This window comes from Nothoprocta perdicaria, unplaced genomic scaffold (genome assembly GCF_003342845.1).
Source record: "Nothoprocta perdicaria isolate Ctin4 unplaced genomic scaffold, notPer1 scaffold_271, whole genome shotgun sequence".
NCBI classification, from domain to species: Eukaryota; Metazoa; Chordata; class Aves; order Tinamiformes; family Tinamidae; genus Nothoprocta; species Nothoprocta perdicaria.
This window is the reverse complement of record NW_020455501.1, coordinates 703,794-727,008: the sequence shown is the minus strand read 5'-3', so window position 1 is coordinate 727,008 and position 23,215 is coordinate 703,794. Positions and strand designations below refer to the sequence as shown.

Genomic DNA, 23,215 nt, shown 5'->3' with positions numbered 1-23,215 from the left:
TGAGTGGGCTGCGACCTTTCCCATGGGAAATACTGGGCAGATTCCTCCCATCYGTTGGTCTCCAGGACCTAATTACACGGGAGAGCAGGAGCACACGACCATGCCCAGCCAGGGATTTATCTGACCTGAATTCTCACCTTTAGGTGTTGATCAACCCTTCAGAAATCACTTTATTCTAAGCAGACTATAAATAACAGAAGTTCAAATATTTTCCATTTGTAAAACAGGTTTCAAGTCACACTAACCATTATTTTTAAGGCAAAATGTGCCTACGCGTGCATAATTCAGCTGCCTTCGAGTTGCAGCTCAGGTTTCCCATTTGCCTGCTGACTTCTGAAAATAAAAGTGATGATAATAAAGTGCAAAGTCATTTAAAAAGTACACAATGCTGTGAAAGGAAGCACGGGCACAACTACAGGCGCTCTGGCGTGTTCCTGTTGTTGCCCGTGTCGGTGACTCACTGTGCGGCTTTGGGGAACTCGCGTGGTCTTCCCTCCTCGTCCCGCCTTGGGGGGATTGGAAACCTGGTTTCTTCATCGTGGTGACATTTGAGAGGGTCTCTAGCAGGTCAAGAGAGGGGATTATACCCCTCTGCTCAGCCCTGGTGAGGCCACATCTGGAGACTGTGTCCAGYTCTGGGCTCCCCAGTACAAGATGGATGTGGAGCTGCTGGAGAGAGTCCAGCGCAGGGCTACCAGGATGATCAGGGGCCTGGAACATCTGCCATATGAGCAAAGGCTGAGAGAGCTGGGCCTGTTCAGCCTGGAGAAGAGAAGGCTGAGGGGGGGACCTGATCAGTGTCTATAGACACCTTAAGGAAGGCAGTGAGGAGGATGGGGTGGCCCCTTTGCACTGGTGGCCACTGATAGGTCTAGAGGAACTGGCCACAAATTGAAGCACCAAAAGTTCTGCAGGAACTTAAGGAGAAATTKCTTAACAGTGACGGTGCCAGAGCCCTGTCACAGGCTGCCCAGAGAGCTGTGGAGTCTCCTTCTCTGGAGATCTTTAAAACCCACTTGGATGCAGCCTGTGTCACTTGCTCTAGGTGACCCTGCATGTGCAGGGGGCTGGACTAGATGATTCCTAGAGGTCCCTTCCAACCGTAAGAACTCTGTGACTCTATGATTCTGTGTTTTTACCTCCACAGATTATCAAGCTGAAAGCAGAAGCGCGGCTGGACCTGCTGAAGCAGATCGGCGTCTCGGTGGACACGTGGCTCAAAAGTGCCATGAACCAAGTGATGGAGGAGCTGGAGAACGAGCGCTGGGCCAGCCTGCCCTCCGTGACCAACAACGGCTCCTCGCACCTGGTACCGTGCCCATGTGTTAGACCCTCCTGTCTGTGGCCCCGGGGCTCTGCCCTGAACATCAGCTCAGAACCAAAATCTATCATTGATTGTTGTCCAGTAGCTAATGGGAAGAGGCTCCTGGTGGCCCAACTTACCCAGTGCAGAAAGAAGAGCAGAGTTGTCTCAATTTAATGCAGAAAATGGGTAAATAGGATTTCTGGGTGCTGGAATTGCTTTAAGTAAGTGTTAAGGGTAAGTGCTGTGACATTGATTTTGCCATTGCCCCAAAAGCAGAATGTCTGCATATTCCTTTGAATTTGTTCAATCTTGGACAACTCATTAATAGTTTACAGTGTTAACTGGACTATTTGGATGAAAAACACTTTTTTTTTCCCCAAACGTCTAGAAAAACACATACTCCATTATTTTTACAAAGMCTATGTATTTCAGAAGCAGATTGCAGTGAAAGTCTGCAGGAAAACTAAGCCTTAAATATCAGTCACTGAAAAACAGGCAGTCCAGTTATGTGGCTGATATTAGATTAGGCTGATTTCCTTCCAAAAAATTATCCCAGTTTCACATTCCCACTGGAATTCCCACTATTCTCCTGCAAATTACTGCCCGGCTATATGAGGTACAGGGCATATTTGCATGCACCTCATCTTTTTCCTGCATGAATAAACTAGTTTAACTTAAAATTTCCTCCAATGGGTGTCRAAGTGACCTGAAACCCAGCCTAGATCGGAATAAAATGGGTGCTGGGTTTGATAGTCGCTTGCACAGGGACCTCCTCGTGTTTTTAATGCTGATGGGCAAAACCAGCCCGTGTGTAGCCCGGGGAGCATTCCCAGCAGTGCTTAGCTTTGAGGAAAGCGCATTTTTATGTGATTCATAGCAAAAAAAAAACAGCTTCCCCCTCCCTGCCCAGCTCCCAAAGAATGAGCTCTTTCAAAACAAACACCACGAGCTGAATCAACAGCTGCCCGGAGCAAGAAATCCTATGCAAAAAAACAGGAAGTACTAAAAAAGCCCTTTTTTTGTAGCTTTTTTCTTGCCAGTGTGCAACGCCGAGCTGYCACCTTTGGCAGGAAGAACCACCCGAGGTGTTGCTCTTCCCTAGGAGCCAACAAAACTCAAATGGCTGCTGCAAAGTGCAGGTTTTTGGGGCTGTGCTGAGCGCGTGGCCGAGCGCTCAGCCACATCCCAAGGCTCCTGGTCTGCACATAGAGACCTTCTTTCTCATGGGCTTCATCCTTGGCTAAAATTACTGGATTTGTGCTTTGTTTTAGTGCTTTTGTCAGGCGCCTCTGAGGCAGAAACAGTAAATCTTAAGTGACACCCAAATTTCCAAGGAATGGTGGCTTCTTATGGTGTCACAAACACTTGGAGAAAGTCTTTGGGTGAYCACCTCGAAGGAAGAAAATGCCCTTTTCAGCAAGGATTCTCACCCCCAAAATCCTGCTCGTTCTCATGTATTTCCATATTTTATTGGAAATAAATCCTTTCCTAGTAATGGGTAAGGGTAAGGGTTTTTCCAACAAACCCTTACAGGGCAAGTCCTCTTTGAATGTAGTTTTTTCCATCCCTGTCAGCTGAACTTCGTAAGAGCTTCAGACTCCACAGACGCTTCCCGAGACCCCTCTTTGCTTTCTTCTGCTCAGGATGTTTCTTCTGGGATGTTAGTCCCAGAGCTAACCTGTGGATGGTGATTTATAGTAGAGATTGTTGCAATCACTGCTCTTCGTAGCCCATCTCTGGAGGCTTCATCCCATGGAAAATAGCATAATTAGAGGTTAAAGTGGATCCAAGTTTCATACTTCACCAAGCCCCRAGGAATTCTTGGTCTGTGGTTCATCTTCAGTCCTTTCTAGACCTGAGAGAGGAGGATATGCTCCATAGCTGTGTTTTCTATGTGTTTTTCTTCCCTCCTCTCTTCTCCTGTTGCACTTCCTTCAGCTTCCTGTTGGTTCCTTCCCAACGCCGTGTTCTCCGTCCCACCAGAGCCGCCAACGCTTGGCCCCGGAGCCAAACCCAATGCAAAACTTACTGTGTTTTCTTTGGATGAGCTTGAAATAAGGAAGCGGCCGGAGGGCTTGATCTGTGTCTTTACTTGGCCCGTTGCACTAACGCAACGAGCTGAAGGAATCAGCATCCCACCACGGACCCAGCTGTTATAGATGGTTATATCATCACCTGTGATATAATGATGATATAATAACAATTCTGAAATGCCTCATCTTGGGAGGGAGCGCAGTTCTTWTTCCACTCTAGGTGCCAAAACAAGTTACCAATTCCTTTTGAATTCCTGCAGCTGTCCTGGTATGTTTTAACGTAATTGGGAAACCTTTATGTGGCCTGAGGGACAACAAATATATGGAGATTATTATATAATTCCTTCAAATAGGAGGAGAGAGCAGTGTCATTACAGTTTGTAGTAACCAAGACTTTAAGTAATAATCAGTAAATAATGAGTGTGTGGTGCTCACAAAGCTCTAAATAATGTTTGCAGCAGGTACCTTCGCTGGGAACGTGCAACTGGATGYGACTCTGAAAGGGGAGAGTTTCCTGCAGCTCTTAGGTTACGGCTCCGGGTGGCATCCGATGGCAGCAGAGGAATTGTGGTCACGTCAGCAGCTGCCCCAGCCAGGGACAGCCCGGGGACTTTAACCTCCTGTAGCTCCTGCAGCCCAATGGGGACGGAGGAGCTTCAGTGGCACCGTGGGGTTTGGTGTCCCCATGGTCTCAGTGCGGATGGGGATATCATTTATCTGCAAGATAAATGACATAAATATGAGTAGGAGATGAAAATCAAAAAATAACAGGGAGATTACAAATGAGGTAAATATATAAACATARTATAAATGGTAATATATAGTGTAAATACTGTATTTACATCTCCTTCCTACACTTAACGGAGCTATCTCATTGCTGTTATTCCTTTTTTTCTTCTTCTTTGGGTATCATTGTGGCCCATGGCCTTATCCTGCCCTTAACGTCCCTCTCGGCACCCGAGCACACATGGAAAGAGGAGCTTTGTGGAACAAACTGCTCCCTTTTCCATATCCTTGACACTGCTCTGCCTCTCCCTATGCGCCACTTTGCAAATGRAGCCACGGAAAGACGTTTCGGAGCAGCCCCAAAATTGAAATTCAGTTCAATTCCATTGAAAATTGAACTGAATTTCGATTGAAAATTGAAAGGCATATTTTTCCTCCTCTATCATGAAATTACAACTTAAAAATGAATTGATACCAGAAAATTGTTAAGTTTTGTGCTGTTCTGCCCCAGAAGAAGAGCAAGGTGGTTTGCTGAGGATGGAGATCTGCTCTCAGCCCGTCTCCCTCTCCGTTTATCAGCCGTGCACTTTTCATGAAGATCTGCAAATTATAAGGAAAAAATCCTGGGAAGGTAGCAAATGCATGGCAGGCTTCCCTTTGGTTTGAAGGGCTTGCCTGTTTTCACGGGAGATAAAATGTTTATTCAAAATTTCATCCAGGCACGGGGCCAAAGTAACAGCCCACGTCAACGTTGCCCAAGCTGCATTTATAAGAACTTGTATTTTCCCAGCAGATTGACTTCAGCTTTTATTTAGACTTTTATAGCCAGTTTCRAATCGTAATTCTTTCCCTAAAGAATTTTTTTTTCCTATAAACTGCAGCAAGTCTGTGGTGCAGACTACAGCAGATGGGAGCTGATGTTTTTCCCCCCAGGTATTTCCCTGCAGCTTCATGTTGCAGCTCATGAATGCACCAGTCTTTTAATAGCAGAAATCCTCTATATGTGCCTCTTTTTCAAACTATATGCTTCAAACTAAGTAACATCCTCCAAGAGCATTAGGACTGTTTCAGTTCTTGTGTAAAAAATATATATATATGACCATCCAGCAGTTAAGCTGTAGCTTCCAGTAGCTTTTTTTTTACAATGAGGTATTTAGAACACAAGCACCTATTCTTCAATTAAGAAATTCAGTTGAATTAAGACCTGCGTGGATCACAGCAGGGATTCTTCCACGTGTTTATTTCCCTGCTCTCCTGATGTTGCTTGGGAATCATATGGTCGATGCTGCTTAGTGATGGTTTCCTCTTTTACTTTTTAGAGAAAAAAAATAAAATTCATTGCATTGTCTTCTGTTTTATGTCTGTTTTGGTCTCTTAAGTGATTCTTACTTTATAATATAGCAATTTACCTGTGTTTTGAACAGATTAATGCCGATGCAGAGAAGGAAGAAGGCGAAGAGTTTGAGGACAGCATGGATGTCTATGACGACAGCAGCTCTAGTCCTTCGGGTACCCTGAGGAATTACCCTCTGACCTGCAAAGTYGTTTATTCCTATAAGGTTCGTGGTTGCGTTCAAGAACTGGGCAACCAAGATGATTAAGGGCCTGGAACATCTCTCGTATGAGGAGAGATTGAGTTGGGCCTGTTTAGCTTGGAGAAGAGAAGGCTGAGAGGAGATAGGATTAATATGTCTAAGTACACGAAGGGGAATGTAGGGAGAAAGGGCCAAACTCTTCTCAGTGGTGGCCGGTGACAGGACAAGGGGCAGTGGGTGCAGGTTGCAACACAGGAAGTTCCACCTCCATGTGAGGAAGAACTTCTTTMCTGTGAGGGTGACAGAGCAGTGGAACAGGCTGCCCAGGGAGGTTGTGGAGTCTYCTTCCTTGGAGGTCTTCAAAATGCACCTGGATGCCACCCTGTGCCACATGCTCTGGGTTTCCCTGCTTGAGCAGGAAGGTTGGACTAGATGATCCTAGAGGTCCCTTCCAACCTCAACCATTCTGTGACTGTGAGGTTGRTGATGCTGCTGGACCTGGCTGGCCCTGGCACCTGACAACACTTTTCTCCTGTCATCTTCCTCTTACCCTCTCCAGGCTTCCCAGCCAGACGAACTGACCATAGAAGAACACGAGGTGTTGGAGGTTATTGAAGATGGAGATATGGAAGACTGGGTGAAGGTATTGTTTTCTGAACTCAGTTCCTCTTCACCATTCCATTCAGCAAGAGAACCTGGGAGAAGGAAAATCCATCTGGCTCATTCTAGAGGAATAACCCTTCCTCTAGAAGGTTCTTCTAGAAGAACCTAGGGGAAGTTCTAGAAGAAGTGGAAGAACTCAAAAGCAGAGTCTTTTTTTATGTCTTTACTTACAGGCACGAAATAAAGCGGGACAAGTGGGTTACGTTCCGGAGAAGTACCTGCAGTTCCCAACGTCCAGCAGCCTGCTGAGCATGCTGCAGTCCCTCGCGGCGCTGGATAGTCGGTCCCACACCTCAAATAACTCAACTGAGGCYGACCTAGTCTCGGGCAACCTAAACGGAGACTCCAGCGGTAAATGCCATTAAATCATCCATTAAATTTGGTCATGGAACAATCTTCTAGGTTGGGTTTGAAGGTCGTGCATGAGGATCTCTTGTGTTTGGTGTGAATCTGAGGGCAACTCTTCTCATTTGTCCTGTATCTCCTATACAGGAGATAATAAATTTCTATATATTTCTATACCAATTTCTGCAGTTTATCTATAAATTTCTGTAGTTTAGCTGGATATCTCACAGAATTGAGCTGAGTTCAAGGAAACTAAAAGGAAACTGAAATATTATGAGTGAGTGATTATATGTAGGACTCATTTTTTTTCCTAAACTTACACGATTTTTGCTTTCTTCTCTCTCCCTCCCCTCAGTCTGTTTTGTAAAAGCACTTTATGATTACGAGGGCCAGACGGACGATGAGCTGTCCTTCCCCGAAGGAGCCATCATCCGCATCTTGAACAAGGAGAATCAGGATGACGACGGCTTTTGGGAAGGGGAATTCAACGGGCGTGTTGGGGTGTTCCCCTCTGTACTAGTTGAAGAACTGACAGCGGCAGAAAACGGAGAGACTCAGTGGATTGGAGATATTCAGGTGTGTGAAAAACATGTCCATGGCCCAATTTGTTGGACCCCTTTCCTGTAAGAAACCTAATTTCGGGAGGCCGACCCTTTTCAATGAGCTTTAACAAACTCCRTCTTCTTCTCTGGTTATTAATGTAGTAGGATGTGATGAAAATGTGATATTAAATAACAAAGAAATTGGGAGGCTTTGCAAGGCTGCAAAGATCTGCCTCCTCTTGGGGGAAAAACAATCAGAACAAGTTTAAGAAGAAAATATCATGAACGTTTATTTTGTAGTTTCTTAGGCCTAATAATTACCCAGTGCTGTATTTTGGCAAACGTAACAGGTCTGTTAATAGAAGAAAGTGGTTGGGCAGAAAGGAAATGAACCAAAGGAGAAAATTCACAATAATCCCTAGAATTAATTTAAGGCGTAGACTGAGAGACCAAGCAGAACCTGGCAAAAAGAGATCAATAGGCTCTTTTAATCCTAATTTAATATTTTTATACTTTATSCTTTGTCTTCCTGTTCTTTGAAGGGCAGAATAGGATATTCTGTTAATGGTCCCTTCTTCTATTGCAGTGTCCTCCAATTTTTAAAACCTTATATCCCGYAGTGGTGCAGAATTACAGGCTCATGTGTGAGGCTCCCGACACTGTTGCATTTCTCTTAGTATTTAAATAGCACCTCTGCACTCCCGTTGGGATAAAACTCACGAGCTGAGCGTTTTTTGGCATGACCGTACACGGAGGGGCAATCTTGGCCAAATGACCAGTTTGGGATAACCTTCAAGAAGTCCCTCTAAATTATCCCTGGGAAAAGATGAAGATTTGCTCAGTAGCAACCCGTGATTGAAGAAAAAACCACCATCCCTGTTGGGTGTCTTGACTTTCTCTCTCAAACATCCCCAAGAGCAATTTTTCCCTGACAGCTTTTCACTAGTGGCCTAGAAATATGTGGGATAATGTCGGGTAACTCGTTTCCTCTTGGKGTGGTGGGAAAACCTGCTAAGGAGCGCAGGTTTTTGGAGCAGCTCCCTCTTTTTAACCCAGGTTTCCCCAACGCCCAAGCCGAACAACACGCTGCCGCCGCTGCCGCTCTACGACCAGCCGCCCACGAGCCCCTACCACAGTCCCGACAAAAGAGGCTCCCAGTTCTTCCCCAGGTCGCCCTCCACCAACGGTRAGAAAAACTGCACTGATAAACACACCAGCTGTATGTTTAATTCAGATTTTCCACATTTCCTAAGGGAAAAAAGGGGATTTTTTGCAGTGTAAGGCTAACACAGCAAGAGCCAACAGGGTTTTTCTGGTTCATCTTTCAGAAAACAGCTTCAGTTCGGAGTGCCCCGGCTTCTCGCAGCCTCCACGACTCCCTCCTGAGAGCTCCTATGGGAAACTGCGGCCGGTAAGTTGGGAGCACCGCAGTGCTGGCTAGTTCTGCAGTGCCAGGGGGCATCTCCGTCCCCATCCCGGGGGAATCCGGATGGGAATGCCACGAGCCGGGCAGTGCTGCTGATGCGGCACCTGATAATGCAGCTGAGCAGCAAGTCGTCATGTTAAAGGTGCCCTTGAATCTCCTCTGCTCCCTGTCCTTTTCTCTACCCTGCCTGCATTTATCTACCTTGATAGCTTTAATATCCCTGTGTCTCTGCGTGAGGCACAGGAATCAGGAAATGTAACCAGGAGGGACATTTTTACATCTCTGCTGCCAGGTCAGAAGAGCCTTTGGGTGCCAATCTTGCCTTGTTTTCTTCAAGCATTGGGAGATTCTCTTCTTACCTACCTTAAAGAGGCATAAACACCTTAATATCCCCTAAAGAGAAGTAAGAAAGAAGCATTAAATAAATGCTAGAGCAGTTTGATCACACGATTCGTGCAGCTCTTTGTGCTGCTGGACACACAGGGCGTTGGGGACAGCTCCACTTGCCAGCAGTTGGGCTGAAAGGAGGATCCTCGGGCCTCAGAGCATCACAGATTAAACTCAGTGATAAGATCCAGTGTTCCGTGAGGTCTTTGCTGCCTGAAAGGAGAGATTTTGCCCAAAAAAAAAAAAAAAGAAAAAGGAAGGAAAATTTTTGATGGGTTAGCACTTTCCCAGTCCAGCCCACCAGGGTTAATTTTAAAATGCCTTTCTGGGGATTTCAGAGTCCTAAATCAAATCACACCGAGGTTTAACAGCTGTAATTTCCTGGTGTTCTCAAGGAATAGCAATGCTGCAGGAAGCACTTGCTTTTCATGTTGCCCTCCTTAGCCTTGTGGCACATGTGACAGCACTTGTCTGACTGACCTTCCGAGCAGGATTTTGTGTCCCTGCACGTGAACCACTTTCCGAGCAGGATTTTGTGTCCCTGCACGTGAACCACTTTCCGAGCAGGATTTTGTGTCCCTGCACCTGAACCCCTCGTGGTCCCATCGGAGGAGCCCGTGGGTTTCGCTGCCTTTACGTGCAAAACACCCCCGCGTTGACCTTATCCATGCAAATCCACAAGGCAGAGACAGGGCTGCGTCACGAAGCGTTGATCAGAGCCAGTTGCACATTCACTTATTCCGGCTTAAAAACCCTCCCGTGGCGTTTGCTGGGATSCTGCTGGGATCCCGCTGGAAGCGGCAGCTCCGGCTGGGCGCGCGCGGCCGTTTCATCCTCGGCAGGGGCTGTTTTTCCTGGCGAGGCGCTGCGGCGTCTCCTGCAAACATCCCAAAAACGCTGCAGCTCGAGGCCAAGCTCCAGCAGGAGCCCGAAAACCTCCGTGCGTGTGTCGGAGCATGGAAAGAGCGTCACGTTTCAGATCCATGTCCCCGAGGACAGCGATGGATCCCATACACACCCTGCTCTKCACATCGAGGTGCTCCTGCTGGTGGCCTCCAGACCACCTGAGATCAGGGCAAAGGTGGCCTCAGCTTCCAACACTCCATGTAGTATCCAAAGATCCTTCTTGCTTTACCCGCTGGCTGTTTTCCTTGCAGCATAAATAGCTGATTTTCCTCCATATAGTGGCATTTAATCTTAAAACAATCCCCGCAGGCAGCATCTCGCGGCGCTTCCCCACGGTCTAATGACGTTGGGGAACGCTGGGAAACCTGGAGCGTTTTCTCATGGCTCCGTGCTGGTTGTGGCCCCTGCAGGTGCGAGCAGCCCCGCCGCCCCCCACGCAGCACCACCGGCGGCCCGCGGAGAAGATCGAGGACGTGGAAATCACCCTGGTGTGAGTGCCCGCCTCCAGCCAAGGCCAAGGGCGGTGGTGGCTCSACGTCGTTTGGAGGCACCTTTGCATGCCGAAGACTTTTCCCAGAGCGAGACATCCGGGAGGATTTGATGTGACGCTGACATGGTGGCCTCCTTCCCACGGTCATGGCTATTCCGTGCCTTTTTTTTTTCGTTGTTGTTGTCGTTCTGATTTGAGCTGATTTCTATCGATCATTCTTCCTCTCTTAGCACAAACCAAGATGGGCCAAACAGCGAGCGGAGAGTCGCCTCGGAGCGGGTTCCTCTCCGGGCTGGACACGGTCATTTTTTATATGGAGGCTTCGGGAAGAGCCTCCCCCATGCAACGTAGTCCTAGCATATTATATCACGTGCATTAGTACAGTATATTACTGTTGCCATAGGAATGTGTTAAAGATTGTCAATCCTTGGAGTAGCATTACTTGTCTGATTAGGTATTAATCAGATCTTAGGGAATGAAAAAAAAAGGGAACTGGAGTATAAGGAGTATAAGGAGAGGCTGGCTCCTCTTGAATCCCCCCGAAGAAGGAAGAAAAAGGAACATAATCGGATAAGGAAAAGCGATGCGGATCATATGGCGTTGATTACATTAATGCACACCTCGTCGGTGATTACCCGTTAAGCAGAACTAAATGTTCTTTGTATTAATATTTATGCAGTACATTTAGTGATAGAGTATCTAATACGGAGGTGCTGAGCTAGTAGCAACATCTTGTTCCATAGCGTAAACCAACTGGTAGAAAAAGTAAGTGAGATTTTTGTCTAGATCTGGAAATTGAGCTTCTTTTTTTTTTTTTTTTTTTTTTTTTTTTTCCCAGATTTTGGCTTTTTTTTTTTTTTTTTTTTTAAAGTACTCGGGTCACTCTTACCCCACTTATTGCCGTGTACTTTTATTATCCAACACTAGCAGTATATCTTTGTCATCTGCCCATCTGGCTAGAGTTAGAAGTTGCATTTAGACTATTTATGTGCATTAGATAGTTTGGGCATTGGATGATCCCGTAGCGTTTTCCCCATGCGGAACCCACGGAAGAGCCAAATCCAGGGAAGCAAGAAAATCTCTGGTTTCTTCCAAGCCCTTGGGCCACCTCGGTGGCCAAGAGGAAGGTAACTCGCTCTCAAGTTACTCCTAGCTGAGAAATAGGGAGCATAAGAATTTCCAAGCTAATCTTACATTGGAGATCTCTGAGAAAAAAAAAACATATTTTTTGTTCATTTAACAGAAGAGGGAAGAGGGTTTTCGGCGGCGTAACAAGAAGAACGATGGTCAGAGGAGAGGGGAGAAGCAGCAGCAGGTTTCTCTATGTGTGATCACTAAGTTATTCTCAGAATAGTGTCGGATCAAAGCTTCAATTAAAAAGCACCACAGATCTGCTGGTTCTTTCAGCTGTTATATGGGTTATTTTGAACGCTCTTACGTGTTCATCTCTTTTTCTGTTGTTCGTTTTCCTAAGCCAGTGCATTTTCTACCTTTAGTTTACTAACAAGGGCTATTTTTGAGGCTGCATTTACAAAAAAAAAATCATCTATCAGGATTTTTTATCATAAACTTTGCACATAAACCTGGAAATCCCAACGCGGGCTGGGCCGCCGAACCAGCAGCATCTGCCAAGCTCCTTCCCAGCGGGATCCGTCAGCGAAGCGCCGTGTCCGTCTTCTTCATCCTTTTGCACCTCTCGTCCTGTTGATCTGTTCGAGGTCTTTTTATGTGTTTATCAAACTTGTTCTTAAGTTTAAAGAAAAAAAAAAAAGGAAAAAAAAAACGTTTTTGGAAAGATTTAAGAATTTCTGCACAGGCTTCGGCGTGCGGAAGAAAACTCAAGCGTTGCCATAACGTTCACGTCCGATTTCTTTGGCCAGTTTTTCCGTGTCCTTCACACCCGGACTTTCAAAATTCAGAAAGTGTTATTTAATAAGTCTCTTTAGTTGTATTTTAAAATATTTTCTGTAAGAGCTGCTAATTTTATTTAAAAAGAAAAAAAAAAAGAAGAAGTAAAGTTGTAAAAATATGCCTCCTTTTTAACTATGATTTCTTCATACAGGGCATGTATTGGACGTCTCATCGTGTACAGCGTCAGTACACTGAAAGCATAGGTGCGAATGCTTTCTTTATATTGGCTGTAAAAAGTTTGTATTTATTATGTATAAAAAGTTGAATAATAAAAAAAGGAAAAAAAAAAAGGTGGAACTAAATTTGTGGGGTTGCTGTGGTGTAAAGATGTGMATTTGGGAGGTAAAGAGCACTGGGAAGCACTAAGGAGCGCAGGGGAAAAGGTCGTGAGAAGATGTGCTCGGGGCTCAGGGCTGAGGGGGATATATTKATATATAATATATGTATTAGTAGGCTATATATGTAAGTGTAACTGAGCTAAGGCTGTAAAGGAGGTTTTGGGGGTGTCATTTTCGTGCCCTGCTCTTTTATGGTGCAGTTTGGATCTCCTGCTCGGGACGACCCTTATGCAGATGCTGAAAGGAGCCTCCCTTCGAGGTGATAATTTATGTTAGAAGCAAAATTAGGTGAAAAATGGACTTGTCCCCATAATTGCTCAGTATCCTCGGTGCAGCCCTGGACATCGCTGCGGTACCAGGTTTGATCTTTAATCTTTCATTTCCAGCGTTCACGCCGAACTCCCATCGTTTTATTTTCCCCCTCGACCTCCCGCAGCCTCTTCCCGTGATAAATCCCCCCTTCCCTGTTATTTTTCCCGCATCTCCGCTGTGCTTGGAGGACCAGGCTGCTCTGCAGTCTAATGTACCACATCATGCTGAGACCCCGGAGAAGCCTCAGAGTCTCCCATCCTTTTTCCTCGCTTCATTTTCCAGAAATTCACCCTGAAATTATTTTTATCTGCAGCAGCCCAAGCTGCAGAAGCAGCGGGACATCAAATGGAAGTTTCTCCTAGGGAATTGTGGAGAGCATTCCTTGCGCTGGGCCCTCACCAGGTTCTCTATCYAGGCACATGCTTTCCTTGGAAGCTAATGGAGAGGGATGGCCAAGTTTGGGCCCCATTTCATCCATGACCCCTTTCCATCTACTGCTCTGTGCAAGCTCCTCGAGCAAAGGGCGTCTAAGTGAGCCTGAAGTCTTCTAGACATCAAGGGCCATGGACTTGGTGGGGGCTGCAGAGGCCACGGTTGCTGCTCCGATTGATCTGAAGCCCCTTGGACAACTTGGTGGGACACAGAGGAGCTCCCATCTCCAGTAGCGCTTGAGGTTGTTGCTTGTGGAACCCCCGTTGAGACTCAACAGTCTCATTGCAGGTCAGGGCTTAGGATCAGATGCTCTGAAGCGCCCGTGTGAAAGGAGGTTGGGCCGTGGCCTTGTCCCCATTCCTGATAAAATGTTGAGCTTAGAGTCTTGTTTCAGGTCCACATGGGACGTTGCTGTGTGGGCAAGGTCAACGTGCAGCCTCGTTTTTGCTTCCTCTTCCACCTGCTCCAGCTTCAGCCTAAGAGCCAGAGCCTCTTTCCTCCAGCTGGTTCTTTTTGCACCTAACTGTATCATTCCAGACAAAAATATCCCGACATTCGCTGCAAATGGAAATAACTTTGCAGGTTTGGGGTTGAGTATCTTCTCATGTTCACCATGACCATTTCTGCTCCAGGACAGGACACTTGGGTGGAGGAGACTGTTGGTCCTCGCTCATCTCCTGAGTTCCTTGCTCTAATCATTAGGTACGATCCAGCAAATCTGCAGTTTCACCGGCCTGAAACTCCATTCCATTCCCTGCTCGTAAAGCGACGTGGAGGAAGATCTACCTGGAAGATAAATCCAAAATAAATCCAGAATAAATCCAGCCATTAGCAGGTTGCCTGCACAGCGCCCTCCGCTTCCAAAATGATTTGTGTTCCAGCCCTGGATTTTCCCTGGTTTTAATGGAGTCTGTTTGTTTAGGTTCCTGTGTTCCCATGCAAATCCGAGCGCGCTTGCCCCTGCTCCCGGGGAATTGGTTTTGTCTCCTGTAATTGCTGCTGCTTTTTCCATTGTTTAAGGAAAGACAAATGGATTTCCAGGTCTTTTTGCGCTGACAGCAGCTTTTTTAAATCCCGTAGCGCAGCTATTTGTCTTGTTTTCTTGCCCAGTTTCACCTCCGCGTCCTGAACAAAACGCCTGGACTAATGAATTCCTCTGAAACGTGGGGCCTCCCTCCTCTTCATCCCTCCTGGCGATGGAGTCAGGGCTCTGCGGGCACCACCATGCTCAGGCGAGAGGCCTCCGGCATGCACAGAAAGCAGCAACAACCTCGGATTAATTTGGGATTAATTTACTAAGAAGACCTGGATGATGAGCCAGGAGAAAGGGAGAATTTAAAAGCAGAGCTCTGGTGTTTTTAGAAGTTACTCGGTTCTTAATTCCGTGGTTTAGCTCATGTCTTGGTTTCTTGGGTGCTTTTCTGCTTCTTTTTGTTTAACATCCCAGGTGTTCAGCTTCCATGGAACCAGTGGAGTTGGCTTTAAAAGAGAAGAATCGGTGTTTTTCTCAGAAAAGAGATGGCCAAAATTCCAGCTGCTTCCTCCTTCTTAAGAAGAAGGAACGGCCGCTCTGCACAAGTGAGCGGCAAAGGGTGGGAAGTGACGATGAGGGGACTGAGGCTGAAGAACAYGAGGGGATAGGGGGGATATTAGAGCTGGAAGGCAGCGCTCAACCAGCCAGCACGTTCTGATTCCAGAAAGGAAGAACCAAAAGGAGGAGAATTCCTCCTGGGAGACACCAAGGGAAGCTGTTGAGTGCTTGAACTTCCAGAAGCTTCAGTGAGAGGGTCTGAGCAGCCTTTTTGAGCAGGAGAGCAGAAGCAGGGCCAGATGATGACTTGCTTGGCCATGAAGGTGCYAGGAGGCCTTCAGAGGCCACAGTTTGGTGACAAAGCAGCTTCAGGCCACCCTGTGCTGGTCCCAGAATGCCAGGAACCCTGTAAGACCCCAGTGACTGAGTTGGAGATACTCAAGGAGTGTTTGATGGGTTCACTTTGGTTCCCGCAGGCCTAATCCCAGTGGATTTATAGCCCTGGTGCTATAAAYCAGCTTAAATGCTGATTTGGCAAAGCTTGGAGGAAGATCTGGTGTTGATGCCCTCGATATGCAGCTGGACGTGAGAGCTGTGGGGCTCTGCCATTGGTGGGGACTTCCCCAGGATCAAGGGACTATTTTGGGACAGAACATCCCACTTTCTGTGTATCCCCCTCCATCCCAGTTCTCTCAAAAGAACCAGGTGTGGACCAAAAATACTGCAATTGTAGAGAAGAGTTGAGGTTGGAAGCGGCCTTTGGGGATCACCTTGACCTTGCTCAAGCAGGGTCACCTAGAGCAGGTTGCCCACAATTCTGTACAATTTCATTCCAAGTAAACTATAGATATATGGATTTTTTTGACGTGATGGAGTCAAACAGCAAGGCCACCTTTTAAGTCTCTCTCTGGTGAGGAGCTTGTGTAACTGTGGAAGAGGAACCCAGCAGAGCCCAGGCCACCGCGCCGCTGACGTTGCTCCATCCCGGCTCTTGCAACAGGGCAAAAACCAAACGAGAGCAGCTGCCAGGTTCATATTCCTGGAAGCGGAGTCAGCATCGGGTCCCGACACGGATTGTTGCTGAGCTCAGCGCGGGTTGTGATGGGGCTGCTGATGGGGCGCGACGGCCACGGGATAACGCAGAGAGCTGTTGGAATGGTCTGAGCTAAGGCGAGGATGAGGAGGCCGTCGGGTGGTCTGAAGGCCCAGCCAGATGTGGAGGGAGATAATGTAAATATAATAATTGTCTAAGAGGGAGGTGGAGCTTCTAGAGAGGGTCCAGCAGAGGGCAACAAAGATGATGGAGTGGAACATCTGTCGTGTGAGGAGAGACTGAGTTGGGCCTGTTGAGGCTGGAGAAGAGGAGGCCGAGAGGGGACCTGGTCAGTGTGTGCAAGCAGCCGAGGGGAGGATGGAGGCAGGAAGGGGCCAAGCTCTTGTGGGTGGTGGCCAGGGGCAGGCCAAGGGGCAGTGGGTGCAGGTTGGAGGCCGGGCAGCTCCATGTGGCCGTGGGGAAGAACTTGTTTGGTGGGAGGGTGCCCGAGCCCTGGTTGAGGCTGCCCAGGGAGGCTGCGGAGGCTCCTGCTCTGGAGAYCTTCCCAACRCGCCGGGCTGGAGCGGGTGCCCCGTGCTCTGGGTGTCCCTGCTGGAGCAGRGGCTGTACGGGATGATCCCTAGGGATCCCCTCCAACCTCAACCATCCTGTGATAATTCCAGCATGTTGTGTGTTATTCCTACAGAGAAAGCAGCTTGGTAAATACTTCTCATTTATTTATTACCTCCCACAAAAGTCGCGTTGCCGCTCGAATGTTTTATTTAGAGAAGGGAATGGCTGCAGTCGTGAAAATCAGAGCTTTCCGCATGGCAATGATGTTTGTGCTGATATTTGTGCTGGAACTGCTCGTTTCCCAAAGCAAACAGCCGCCCGCGAGCGCTAACCCGGGGTTGAGTTCGTCCTTTCTTCGGAGCTGCTTTAAAAGATCAAATGGGAGAAGCGGCRCCAGGTCGGAGGCTCCGCTTCCGCATTCTGCTCAGGTGGCTCCTGCCTCTCCGTGGATAACGTCCTAGGAAATGACCTTGGGCTTCACTCGCAGCCTCCTCCTCGCTGCCGCTGGCTGCTCTCGGGGTTGCAGGACGAGGCGAGAACCGGGTTTTGTTCTCCTYTTTGGGGGGGTTCAGGAGCAGCTCCAGCCCCATCCCAACCTGGGAATCCTGGCATCCACCTTGCTCAGGGTTCTCATCCCCTCTGGCAAACCAAGGGTTATTTCATAAATCCGGGTCTGCTCCAAAGGGCAGCCTGGGGCTGRCGCCTCAGCTGGCACTTGGGCCCCGGCGAGCGTTTTGCCCCATTAAGGCTCAGCCTAAATGCCGAGGGCCGTTAGGAGGAGCTGCAGGGTGGAGGTCAGCCAAGGCGCGGCGCGGAGGCGGCTCCGAGGAGCCCAGGTCCCTTGGAGCGTTTGGGAGACGTCGGCCGAGGCCCCACAGGATGGTTGGGGTTGGAAGGGACCGCTCGAGCTCATCCAGCCCAACCGGAGCATCCTGGGGTCCGCAGGGAGCATTGCTGCTTCCCGGCACTTCCCATCTTTCATCAGCATTTTTCCCTTCTCCATTTGGTTCCTATTTCCCTCCCTGGGCGTTTCAAGCAAAAATGTGGAAAAATAAAAAGAAACCTTCCATCATCCCAGTCTCCAGAGTCCTATTAAGGCCCCTGAATCCTTCTCGCTCTGCAGCACGCTGGGGCTCAGGTCTATTAAGCAGCGTGGGAGGCGGCCGTAGGTGCCGCGCGCATCCGGAGCGCCRGGATTGATGGCAATTTAATTGTCGGGTTTGGGCCAACTTCGCGTCGGCTCCCCTCGGTGTCGGCTGCTTGATGACCTCGTTATGCACAGGCTGCTGCTGCAGCTGGAGACGCAGTCGGGGCTTTGTCGCTYGCCCGGGATAGCGCAAAATAAATTATAAGACGCAGAAATTATGAGGAAAATAATAATGAGGAAAGATGGAGCGAGCGGGGCCTGTTGAGGCTGGAGAAGAGGAGGCCGAGAGGGGASCTGGTCAGTGTGTGCAAGCAGCCGAGGGGAGGATGGAGGCAGGAAGGGGCCAAGCTCTTGTGGGTGGTGGCCAGGGGCAGGMCAAGGGRCAGTGGGTGCAGGTTGGAGGCCGGGCAGTTTTTTCCTGCTGTAATTATTGCCTTTAATCACCTCATTACCCCACACAGCAAAGAGSTTCAGGCTGCAGGTAGCAGCCCAGTGGGGAGAAAGTAGACGGAGCTTTTCCAGAGGGTTTTTTGTGGGGTTTTTTTTTTTTTTTTTTTGGTTTTAAATCTGTCCCTCGAGGCCTGAAAATCTGAAAATAAAAAGCTGCCTGAGGAGGTGGTGGAAGAGAAGGCGCTTGGCGCCGTTTCCCTTCCCTGCTCCTGATTTCTCCATATAAAGCAGCGCAAAATCCCCCCGCGGGCTCCGSTCCGGCACAGAGCGAGCTCCCTGCTCCGTTCCCAGAGCAGGAAAACCAAGGGGGAATCACGGGAGCCGCCGGGTTCGGAGCTCCTTGAACTTCCCGGGAGAGCAAGAGCCGGGGCGGGAGCTCCCGGAGTGCCCTCAGCCAAGAGCTTCATTAAATAATAAAGAGCAGGACAATTTGCAGCTGAGCGGCACATGGGGCGCCCTTATTGCGCCGGCCGCTTCCAGAGGAAGGATCAATTATTCACTAACTCGCTTAAAGGCCTCTAAGTGAATCCAGGCGAGGAAGCCAGATCTTGTTGACAGACGCGCAGCRGAAAGCGTTGGCGAGAGCGGCACGCTCGGGCACCGAGACCTTGCYGGCAAATCCAGAGGATTTACCGGCRGTAACGGGCCGGGATCCCGCTSGATTCGGGATGGTCGAGGTCGCCCATCCGGGCCGGTCCCTGCTTGGCTTTGCGCGGTGTCATTGCAAAGCCACGGGTGCTTTTCCAGAGCTGCCTTTCCCGCCCGGCCCAGATTCTCCGGAGCTTTTCCCAAGCTGCTGGAATCACGAGCACCTCCACGGGCAGATTTACAGCAGCCATGGCAATTCAGCTCCAACGGCAGCAATAAATGTAATACTCCAGCTCCTGCAATAAACCCCCATCGGGGACAGGCTCTACCAATGTTTTACAACCGGTGCTGGCAATTCATCATCTCTCGACTTGAAGTAATTTCCCGGGACCCGTCTCCATTCGTTTGATGCCAACTAGCTCGTCCTGTCCATCCCTGCTCCAGGTTTTCTCTTGCATGGCCAAAATTCATTAAGTTGGCGGCGCCAATGGCTGATTTGGGTGTTTTTTCTCCCGTTTCCAAACCCGTTGGTTTTGGAAACGAGCCCATTTCCAAAATGCACCAGGATGATGAACCGGAGAAGCTGCCGGCTCCTGGATGCTCTGAACAGGAGCCAGGTTYCCGGGGCGAAAATGCAGCGGCACCGGCTTCATCCAGGCCGATCCATGGTGCCATAAATCATGTCCCTGTCTGGGGAATGACAGGAGCTGCAGGGAGGCAGAGCGGCCCCTGAGTCCCCAAGCTGCTGGGAGCTGCTTTCCCCGGAAAGCYGGCGCCGAATCTCGCCGGGAAGCAGCCGAATCCCTCAGCATCCTGACATTTCCCTGCTCCGTTTGTTCCTGCTGGCAAAAGGAGCCGGTTTTGGTGGCAGGAGAGGAGCTCAAAGCCAACGGGAATGCGTGGAGGCCGAAACAGTGATGAGAGCCTGGGTGGGATGTCGGGATTGGGCGCTGGATGCTGGAGGTGTCCGCGCTGCTGGGGATTCCGGTGGAGCCGGACAGGTCCTCCTGACCTCCCTTGTTGATCTCAAGGGACCTGCCAGTGGGAGGACCCCAAGCRGGTGCTCCCGGGACACCCAGGGTGTTTTTCCCGGTTTTTACCGCCCCAAGGAGGAGGATTTTGCCCGCGGGCGGCGCGGACAAAGGCAGCGTTGTCCCTCGCAGCGCGGCAGCCCTCTCGTGGCCGCTCGTCCCCAGCGGCCGCCCCCTCGAGCGCCGCCTTCCCGGCGCTGCCTGTGCCCATCCCGAGGGATCCTGTGGGAATCCTTCCCGTATCCACAGCCCCCCTGGACCATCCCACCCAGCCCAGGCTGGCTCCATCCAACATGGATAAGTCAGGAGCTGCTTTGGGAAGGGAGGAAGGCGCTCAGGTGGCTGCTTACGTCCCAATCACCCCTATCCTCAGTCTCCCCTCTCCCAGTCCTGCTTCCATATCCATTGGTTACRGCACTGCACGGGCTCCCTTTGCACCCTGGAAAAAGCCTGGAGCTCTCTGCAAATCCGGAGCAAATCTCTGGAGCCCTTYGCTGTGTGGGACGGCCCCTGAGCCGGCTCCATCCCTGTCGGTCCACAAGCAGCAGCCTCTGGAGCGGAGGCCGGAGGCAGTGGAATCACTGGAATCCYGCAGCGCTCTTTGGGAAAAGGACTAGAACGCTCCGGGTTCCAATCCCACGGCGGGAGAGGGGACATTCCCAACACCATCCAGGCCCCAGCTTTGTAGCAGGGTGCAGCGTGATCCCGGCCCGGGCTATGGATGCTGACCCGGGAATGCTGACCCAACACATAGTTTCTCCTTAATAGGGCATGGAAAAGGCGCTGCACGGCAGGGCCAGCCTGGGGSTTTTTTGCTAACTCCGTGTTTTTCCTGGTATATGATCCCAAAATGCGTGAACTCAGCCTGAAAGGAAGAAGATCCTGGGACATATTTCCCACTTGGTGAAGGCTTGGAGCTTGCCCTGTATCTCCAGTCCGAGAGGGAAACTGGGATGGAGCAAACTTGGAGCAAGGGGCAGGCAGGGGTGAGGAGGAGAGAGGAGAGCTCCTAGAAGCCTCTGCCGAGAGGGAAAATGCAAGAGCGATGCCTGGAAGGAAGGGAAACTTCCTTGGAGCTGGGAGGGACCTGTTGGGACCAGCATCACCGGAGGCCAGAGACACCTGGACATGTGAGACATGTCTTGGACATCTCACTTGRATACATCTCACATGGACGCTTGGAACAGGCTGCCCAGGGAGGTTGTGGAGTCTCCTTCTCTGGAGGTCTTCAAAACCCACCTGGATGCCACCCTGTATCCCGTGATCTGGTTGTCTCTGCTGGAGGAGGGGGTTGGACTAGATGATCTCTAGAGGTCCCTTCCAACCTCAACTGTTCTGTGATTCTGTGGGATCAGGATGGTGCTTCTGCATCTTAGAAAGGACCAGAGCCAAATGAAGGCAGGCGAGTTGAACACGTCAAGCAGGAGAAGAYGGATGGATTTGATGACCTTGAAGGTCTTTTCCAACCATAATGGTTCTGTGATTCTAAGAAGGGGTGTAAGGTGATAAAGTGTCCCAGGAAGAGGGGACACAAAGTCCTTCACTGGCATCCGTCCTTGCAAACAGAACCGCGGGTCCTGGCATCACACAGCAGCTCCGGACAGGCTCTGTCTCACCAGCGTCTTGGCCGTCACCCAAGTCTTGGACAGATAAATCCCTGGGGATGGAGGGAGGCGGGAGMTGAGCCAGGAGCAGAAGCCTTTTCCCACTCTGGAGAGCGCCCGACATCTAGCGGCGGAACGAGCCTTTCCCTGGGAAAGGAGAGAGCTGCTTCCTCTGGGAATTGCCGCCTTCCTGCTCGCTCCATGGGCCATGGAGGCGATGAGTGTTTGAAGGTGGGCCGTGTTACCAGCCCTGTCCTGGTCCTGCTGGTATCTCCAAGGATCTTCTCAAGGGCTGGGCAGTACCAGACACCGCAACAATCGTCCCCAAAGTGGATTTGGGCTGGCTGCTTGAGATCCCGCTCCACCTTTTATCCTCCCTTGGAGGGTTGGTGACAGCTCCAGAGCAGAGGCTCCGCTTGGGCTTCCTGCAGGAACCTGGTCTTTACCCATCGATTTTCAGCAGGAAAACCATGAAATGGAGGCRTCCAGGAGGCGGCTTCCATGCAGACCACAGATTTACTCACGGAAATCCTCATCTCTCCTTGAAAACTCCCAACATTTGGGTTGTTCTGCCTGTCTCCAAGCAGAGCTGGCCCTGTGCTTGTAGCCCCCAGCCTCTATCCTGGTAACAGCCACCTCAGAAATCCTGGGTGGGCAGGAAAATAGTGAAGAGGAGCTGAGGAGACATTTCCCAGTGCATTTCTCTGTATATCTTCCTACAAATTTCAATCCAGCTTTTATATTTCCCATTCAGACTCAGGTCTTTGCAGCCTTCCAACCCTTGAAACTCAACAGTCTTGGCAAACCAAAACATCTTGCTATTCACCCACTAACCTGCAGGTATTTTTATGTACTAATTCTAGCCATTATTTTCTACACATTTTTTTTTTTTTTCCAGCACAGCCGAAGACCTACAATCACCTACAATCTACAAAGACTTTTTTTAAAAAAAAATTGGAGTAACATTTGCTGCTTTTCCCACTTTTTGCCACCACTTAAGTCTTCGGTAAGAAGCCCAGTTTAAGTGTCCTGTTTGCAGAGCTGCTCACGCTGTCATAAGAGGGAAAAATAATCATGATAAATCTGCCTCTAAGCAATGGTTAAATATTTATTTAATCGTTTATTTTGCAGCAAGGCCACAACCCTGTCACTCAAGATGCTGCAGAAACTATAGAAAAGATTTAACCACTGCTTGAAGAGCTTATAGCTAGCTATAAACCATATTCATCATCAACTATAAAAAGTTGATAGGTGTTGTTAAAATTTACTTAAAGTAGCAAATTATCAGGATGGTAATGTCTCAAAAGCTGCTTTATAGGGGGCTGGGAACGGCCTTCTTGGTTTTGTATAGTGAAAACCCAGCCTTGCAGCCTCAGCATCCATCCCAAGCTGGCAGTGGTCTGAAATGAAATAAATAAGTGATTTTTGCATTTTTTTTCTTCCCAAATTTGCAGGCTCACGAGGTGCCATTGTCAGTGTGCGGCCTCCTGATGAACCAGCCCATTTTCCCGCATAGTCTAGGAAAGATTCACTGATTTCTTGGGATGGAAAACAGAAGAGGAAAAAAAATGCTTCTTTTCACCTGTAAAGGTGGAAAAGGGAGGTTAAAAAACTCAAAATAAAGACCCAAGGGTAGAGCCTGCTCTCAAGCCCCACCCCAACCTGCAGTCTTCAGGAGGCTTGAAGACTTTTCCCTCCCTCGTTCATCAGAAAAMTGAAGTAAATTATTTCGCTGCCCCTCCCTCCCGAGCGTTTTTAAGGCGTTCGCGCCATTTTAACGCGGTTTCGGGGCGTTCAGCGATGCCAAAAAACCCATCAGCGCCCTGGGGGTTAACGCGCCCTCCAAGATGGCCGCGCGAGAGGAGCCCGGGGAAGACTACATTTCCCAGGCCTCCCCGCGGCGCTG

General features: G+C 49.3%; 1 protein-coding gene across 1 annotated transcript in view; it reads left to right on the top strand.

Annotated features, from left to right (window-relative positions):
* FCHSD2 (FCH and double SH3 domains 2) overlaps positions 1-11,170 on the top strand; it is a 48,259-nt gene extending 37,089 nt beyond the window's left edge. Inside the window, exons 12-19 of the mRNA XM_026040953.1 lie at positions 1,148-1,309; positions 5,490-5,624; positions 6,160-6,243; positions 6,437-6,614; positions 6,964-7,184; positions 8,207-8,336; positions 8,479-8,561; positions 10,280-11,170. Coding sequence (XP_025896738.1) covers positions 1,148-1,309; positions 5,490-5,624; positions 6,160-6,243; positions 6,437-6,614; positions 6,964-7,184; positions 8,207-8,336; positions 8,479-8,561; positions 10,280-10,363 — 1,077 coding nt within the window. The 3' untranslated portion in view covers positions 10,364-11,170. The remainder of the gene's footprint in view (positions 1-1,147; positions 1,310-5,489; positions 5,625-6,159; positions 6,244-6,436; positions 6,615-6,963; positions 7,185-8,206; positions 8,337-8,478; positions 8,562-10,279) is intronic.
* Positions 11,171-23,215: the final 12,045 nt, after the last annotated feature.